Source organism: Geospiza fortis, unplaced genomic scaffold (assembly GCF_000277835.1).
Source record: "Geospiza fortis unplaced genomic scaffold, GeoFor_1.0 scaffold25, whole genome shotgun sequence".
Lineage (NCBI taxonomy): Eukaryota > Metazoa > Chordata > Aves > Passeriformes > Thraupidae > Geospiza > Geospiza fortis.
In genome coordinates this window covers 1,148,799-1,155,718 of record NW_005054423.1, presented here as the reverse complement: position 1 = coordinate 1,155,718, position 6,920 = coordinate 1,148,799, and the positions used below count along the sequence as shown (strand labels likewise).

At 36.4% G+C, this 6,920-nt stretch overlaps 1 protein-coding gene across 1 annotated transcript in view; it reads left to right on the top strand.

Annotated features, from left to right (window-relative positions):
• The window catches only part of PKIA (cAMP-dependent protein kinase inhibitor alpha), a 44,335-nt gene that overhangs the window by 33,198 nt on the left and 4,217 nt on the right, over positions 1-6,920 (top strand). Inside the window, exon 2 of the mRNA XM_005426754.2 lies at positions 3,537-3,714. Coding sequence (XP_005426811.1) covers positions 3,564-3,714 — 151 coding nt within the window. The 5' untranslated portion in view covers positions 3,537-3,563. The remainder of the gene's footprint in view (positions 1-3,536; positions 3,715-6,920) is intronic.

Genomic DNA, 6,920 nt, shown 5'->3' with positions numbered 1-6,920 from the left:
GGGAAAGAGAAAAAAAGTCCAAAATACCCACATTTCTAGATGTTTATGAAATTGAGAATCTGAGGAAATAGATGCTGTATGAAAATCCCCTGGGCTGTGATGCAAACTCTAACCCATTATCAGGCATGGTGACTCTACATGGGAGGAAAGGTAAAGCACAGCTGGGGGGGATTTCTGAAGGGATCATATCTTACCAGTTACCAAGGAATCCAATCTTGCAACAGCAAGTTTCCTTAATCCTTATTCTCCCAGACCTTCTTTCGTCAGTTTGCTGGCTCAGTTGGCAGAAACAGTGAGGTTTGCAGCCCTCTTGTTTCGGTTTAATTTCACAAAGCAGAGTACTGGTTTCGCAACTTTTTGAAAAATTTGAATTCATAGAACTAGTGGGGCTGTGACCACAATCTTTAATGCAGAAGTACCTGTTTATGCAGTTATTTAGGAAATTCAAATTATATTTCACAGTTATTAGCAAATTCCACTGCTGCCACAGAGCAGAGACTGAAGGGGGAAAAAAGATTTTTTTGAAGTGAATGTTAATTCCTTAATAACTGGTTCAGTGAATAAGTACAAACTGCTGGGCACTGAGCCATTCGTTGGAAGAGGAGCTCTTGGGTGATGTCAGTGTAGTTCCATATTTATGCAGTAATGTCTCAAGATAATGCCAATACAAAACAGAATGGTATTTGTTATTTAGGAGGAGACACAGACAGGAAAATTTGGAAGTGTCATAAATGTATGTTTGATAACATTATTTTTTGATCAGAATGTTGTTAGTAATACCATATTGAGCATACAGAAAATGAACATTTAAAAAGTTCTCTACAAGCACATTTTTCCATGCCTTTATAGCTTGTTTTGTAGCTAAATAAATATAGCTTGTTTTGAAACTAAATAAGCTTGGGATTTCCCCTGGTGTTCTCCATTTTTATGGAATGTTTCAAGAGAAATATTATCTCACAGAAGCATATTCTGTGGAGTGCAGTTTGTACATCCAGAGAATTTCTCATGGAGTACAACTTGGGTTATTTTGCAAGTCTTGGAGCCCTGCAGCTTGTTCCACCTCAGTCATGATCTTCTCTAGTTATTCTGGGCCTGATGCACTCATATGCACCTTTGGTTTTTTCAAAGAAGAAAAGAAAACAACTCTGTGGTGGTTTTTTCTATGCTAAAACTAATGTCTTCACGGGGATGATAGCTACAACGACTTTGGACTGGTCCTACACTAATATGAAATCCAAGCTTGTAATACTATTGATTGTGTTCATGGTTTGCACTTCCTTTTCTACAAGTCACTTGCAATAAAAAGCATGCACAAATATAAGGGATTTCTGCTTAAAATCTTTTAGTCTCTGATTTTGGTGAATGCTATTCAGTGAATGGGTCAGATAAGTCTGAAAACATGTGCTATTTTCTTATAAAAACTGTCCTCATTGTTTCCCTTCACCTTTGCAAGTTACATGCTGCACTACTACATGGTTGGTACATTTGGCATTGCAGTGTTTGCGCCTTGGGCAAAGAACAAATGGTAGACTTCTCACTTGCTTCAATATTCTTGCAGTGTTTCAATAAGAGGGCAGTTCAGAGGAAGAAATGCATGTGGTCTCATTCTCATGCAAGCTTTTGTTATTAAACAAAGGCACTGCACTATTTTATGTGTGTCAGGCAGGCTTTCAGTCAATGCTGACCTCTTTTCCCTCCCTAGGTGGTGGTGTTAGGTTTTGTGGGTTGGTTTTTTTTTTTTTTGGTTGTTGATTTGTTGGAGTTTTTATTTCTTTGTTGGTTTGGTTCTTTTAAGCAGTTTCCTGTATCATAGTGGTTGATCTTAAGAGTAAAATTAGCCTGTCAGCCATTCAGTGTTTGGCATGGGACACCAAAGCTTGATAGCAGTGAACTTCTTTTCAAGTCAGTCAGTCTTGCAATGATACTTGATGTTGTTATATTTAGACTAAATAAAATATGGTGTAGAACCCTTTTCTTGGCTTCTCACACACATCATATATACACCCTCATACAGCTGACTGAATCTGGGGAGGTGAGGAATGGAATGAAAATGAGGAGTGAACAGGGTTTGTAAAGTTATTCAGAGGTGAGGATGGAGAAGGATTGGCTGTTGTCCTTTTTGTATCTATTTTTAAAATAAAAAGTGTTTATAAAAAATGAGGGGGTTTTTTGTTTATTTGAAGAGAGAAAGCTGAACCTTTTGCTGCTGTTAATGTTTGTGATGACTTCAAGAGCTGCTTCACTGTCCAGCACCTGCAGTAGGAACTGATTAAAAAAATTTATCCATTCTATGCCAGTGTGAAGGTTTGGCTACTTTAGTAATAACAGCTAAAGCCTCTTGGTGTAGGCAGCTGTGAGTTGCTGCCTGCATGGCCATGTCCTCTGTCTGCAGTGTGCAGAACCAGAGAAATTCTGCTTAAAATGAAGGAGGCATACAACTGTGGGGGAGCTGCTTTGGTTTAGTAGTTCTGCAGTGTTTCTTCTCTTTAAAGCACTCCTCTAGCAGAAAGCTTCCCTGATTCCCCTATGACATGGGAACATAAAACATGAGGAAAGCATGGTTGCCTAGCATTTTGCAGGAAACCTTAGGCACGTACACATGAAACTACAGTAAAAGAAATGTGATCAGTGAGAGAAAGTGCTCCTCCCCATACTCTTTTAACATTTTATAAATTAAGAAAATAAAATTCTACTAGCTTAGATCTGTAGCATATATTGCAGCAGAGAGGAAATTCTTTCTGTTACTGAGATTGAAATAGCATATGGTATTTCCTTTGTCTTTGTCAGATCTTGCATTAATGCACATCATCACATTATTCCATAATGACACAAGAAATAATTGTTTTCTAATGAAAGGAAGTTCTGAGATTATACCTAGCTTACAGAGCACTGCTTTCAAACCTCTGCATTCTAGTTTAGCTATTCTGCTTCCTCTGGTAGCACATCTCCCCTCATTTCAGGAGCATTATGGTAATACATTTGCATTAGGGAAACTACCACACCAAAATAAATTAGTTGAGCCTGAAGAGGTCTGTATACAATGCCAAAACTAATACTAACAGGAAAGAAAATATACAAAACATAACAGTGTTTTGTGTATGAGCACAGGGTTCTGCACACAAAAGCATTATCAATTTGTACTTTCTTGCTCGTTACACTCTGCTTTTTGTAGAAAAGAACTTTGTTCCACCCCCTGCCTACCTCCTACATCTCAGCTAATATTAAAAGCAGAGACAACTCTGTAAAGGAATTATGTTGCTGAGGTCATTGCTTTTATAAAGTACTCACTATCACTTTATGAAGCATGGAAAATGAAGTTGGATAAAATACTGTTGAATACAGATGGCATAAAATACACATGGTGTTTTTGCTTTCTACTCTGTTTCTTCTCTAATTTCTCCAAATTTTGAGACTGGCTAACCAGTCAGTCTACCCTGTAATGGGAACTTCTAGTTCTATTCCTAATCCATGAAGTCATCTGATTTTCTGGTGGTCTAAGTGGTGGTTTTTGTTTTTCTTTTTTTCCTCCCATCCAGGTACTGCTATGTGGATATTTGTTAGCAATGACTGATGTGGAATCTACATATGCAGACTTTATTGCTTCAGGAAGAACAGGTAGAAGAAATGCATTACATGACATCCTTGTGTCCTCTCCGGGTGGGAACTCTAGTGAACTAGCCTTAAAGTTATCAGAGCTCGATATAAACAAAACAGGTGAGTGTGTTCTGGGATTTTATTATATTTATTTAAAACTAAAATGAGAACTAGTACACGAAGCATGGTTTATGTGCCCACATTATTCCCTTGTTCCTCAGCAGAAGAAATTTATTTTTTTTTTCTAATCAACAGGGGTTGCCTGCAATAAGAATCACTGACTTCATAAATGGAAAGGGTGGTGATTTGCAAGTACAACACATCCCTGAATAAAGAAAAGTTGTTCTGCAGTGAGTGTCTAGTGGCAGGGTCCAAATCAGGATAAATTTTGTGAAAATTAGAATATAAGGAAGAAAAAAAGGAAGTCTTTATTAAAACCCAAGTCTGCATAATATCCTTTTGTGTATCTCTCTGATTTGAGGCCTGTAGGAGAAGCCATATGTCTGCTGAAAGGTTGTTGTGAAATCAACTTTTTTTCAGCTGCCAAAGGACAGAGCAATAGGAATGCATTAATCTTTGTTTTACCTGGATCTTTGTTTCTGAGTAAATTGTCTCTTTCTCTTTTCTGCTGATACTTGTCCTTCTTTTAAGGTACCAAGCAGTAATGCAATCCTAAATCTTTAATATTACTAACATTTTTAAAAGCTTCTGCCTATTCAGTTGAGAGGAGGGAGGGAGAGTGGACCTTACATGAAATAAAAATAGTAATATGACTGGGTATTCATTGTTATGTTAGATGAGTAGCAGCTAATGAATAGATCTTACAGATATTAGAAAGCCCTTTTCAGATGTTAGGGAAGGCATGGTTTTACTTATTTTAATAATAGCAGAAGATAATAAATGCAGCAAAGAAGAAACTGTTGATAAGCAGTTGCCCTGTTTGTGCACATACTTTTCTCAGAGATAAAGACAAGTGTTCTGAGAGGGAGTCTCTTCACAGGACAGCATGGTGTTGAGGTGGTTGTAGTGCTGTTTTGAAGGAGGGCTTCTTCTTTTGGCTTATGGACTAATGTACATTCTAAGTCATTCCTTTTGCCAGTTTGGGACCTAGAGATTCTATTTTTTTAAAAAAATGCTTTGTAAGTATGTATGTAGGTGTGTCATTTTATTTTAGTAGGGGCAGGTGTAAAATGGTGGAAAAATAAAAAGTAGGTGCCATTTAAAAGGCATAATGCCAACCTTCAGTCTCAGATTTACACTTATCAAAATCATCTTTGTCTTTTCCATTTAGAAGATAAAAACAGTCCCTATTTTTAAGTTAAAGAGTGGAGTTCTTATAAGCCAGAAATATGTTTTCAGGAGTCTCTTTAGTTTTTCTTGATGACCCTTTTTGTAGCCCAGGTAACTTCACCAATGCAGAAAAACATACAGGGCTGTTCATAAAATTACTTTAGATAGTAGAAACACAGAAACATCTGCATACTTCTTCAGAAGGTTATTCAATTTCCATTAGATAAAATGAAAACACATTTAAATTCTGTAGTATTAGACACCTGGGGGCCAAGTAAAAGCCTAAAGAAAAAAATTACTGGAAAAGGCGTTGTCTTACCTAGCATTCATGTGAGTATTAGTGTATTATCGCGTCATGTCATTCCAAATCAAGAGAGGCTAAAACATACTTTGCATGTAAAATCCCAGTTCAGAATATATTAATGCTTGTAGGATGCATATGTGCATCACATCTGACAGGATTAAGAAGAAAACACATTTAGGGGCTATATCTTATTTCTTTCAAGGTGCATGTCAAACAATTTATGCTAAGTACAACTTAATTATATAAATATAGATATCAATTTCTATTCCTTCCTCTTATTTCTCTTACAGCTGCATGCATTTTCTTGCAAAACTGCAAGTGTGTTTGCTTTCAACTGCATGGAGTAATGGCAGAGTAGGATAATGCAGATGTTAAAGAAAAAAAAAGGTGGTTATAAAACATATGTAAATTAAACTACCCAGGCATATTTAGTACATTCACTTTGGAAAGCCTGCAGATAAGTTTCCTGTAAAAAAAACAGAACAGCTTTTAACAGCACTAGACTTGTAGTATTATTAACAGCAAAAGCACTAGACTTGTAGTATTATTAACAGCAAAAGACAATGTATTTTTCTGTTACTCAGTAGCTGATACCTAGAGTGTTGGTTAATCCCCTCATCAATGAGCCAACAACAGATAATCAAGAGTTTACTGCATAATTATGTGTAATAAGTATAATTACTGTATGACACTCTCCCTTCGAAACAACTGTCCCAGTTTTCTTTGTCCATAGCAAGCTAACCTGTTATTATCTATGGAATGGATATATTTAGCAAACACCAAAATACAGCTTCCAAGGTCTGTGTCAACATGTTTTATATAAATTAAGTAAAAGCAACACTATGTAGATAGAAAACTGGAAGAGAAATCATAAGATAGAAGCAAAAGGAAGATTTTTAGCAGGGAAATCAGCAGGTAGCTCTCCAGCTGAACTCTCTCAAAGTAACCAATACAATCCAAGAAACTTGATCTTGCAGGTTGTAGCAAAATGAAGTCGTGAGGTAAAAGTACAATGAAGAATGAGGACAAGTCTCTGCAGATCTAATCTCTAAACCAAACTACTGCTTTTCTAGGTACTATAGAACACAGATGCTTTTTTAGGTGCTGTAGAACACAGAAAAGGACATTTCCTTGTAAAAGTTGTAGTGGTCCAAGCATCTACAAATAATGAGGGTAATAGGGTGTTAAAGACCTACATAACCCAAATGAAGAACTGGGTGTAGAAATTAATGTGTGAAAGTAATTGATTTTAGTCCGTGGTAGAAATGTTTTGGGTGTAAGCAGTGATAGACTGTAGAGTCAGTAATGTTAGAGGAAGAAAATTGAGTTAAAAGCTGTAAATTAGCAGGACTGGTAACTAGCCAGCTGACCTACACACACAGCTGTATTGTGGCTCAGAGTATTGTATTATTTATTTTTGTTTCTTTTTTTAATACTGCCTGATGGCTTCAAAATGCTCTGTAAAAATTGCAATCTTGCTCTTGAGAGTTTCTAGCCATCAGGTTTTAAAGGAAGAACAGCCATGTGCTTAGTAGTTTTGAGATTCTCAGAACTTAAAAGCAAATTTATCTCTGTAAATATATTTTAAAGCCTTTGGTAGGAGAGCTCTGCCAGTAGAAAGAAAAAGCTGGTACCAAGATAGTGTATTATAGATTAAATGGGTTCAGATTAATGAATTTTTTCAGCAAGTTGAGAAGAATCTTTCAAGAAGTAGTATATTAGAGCCTTAGTG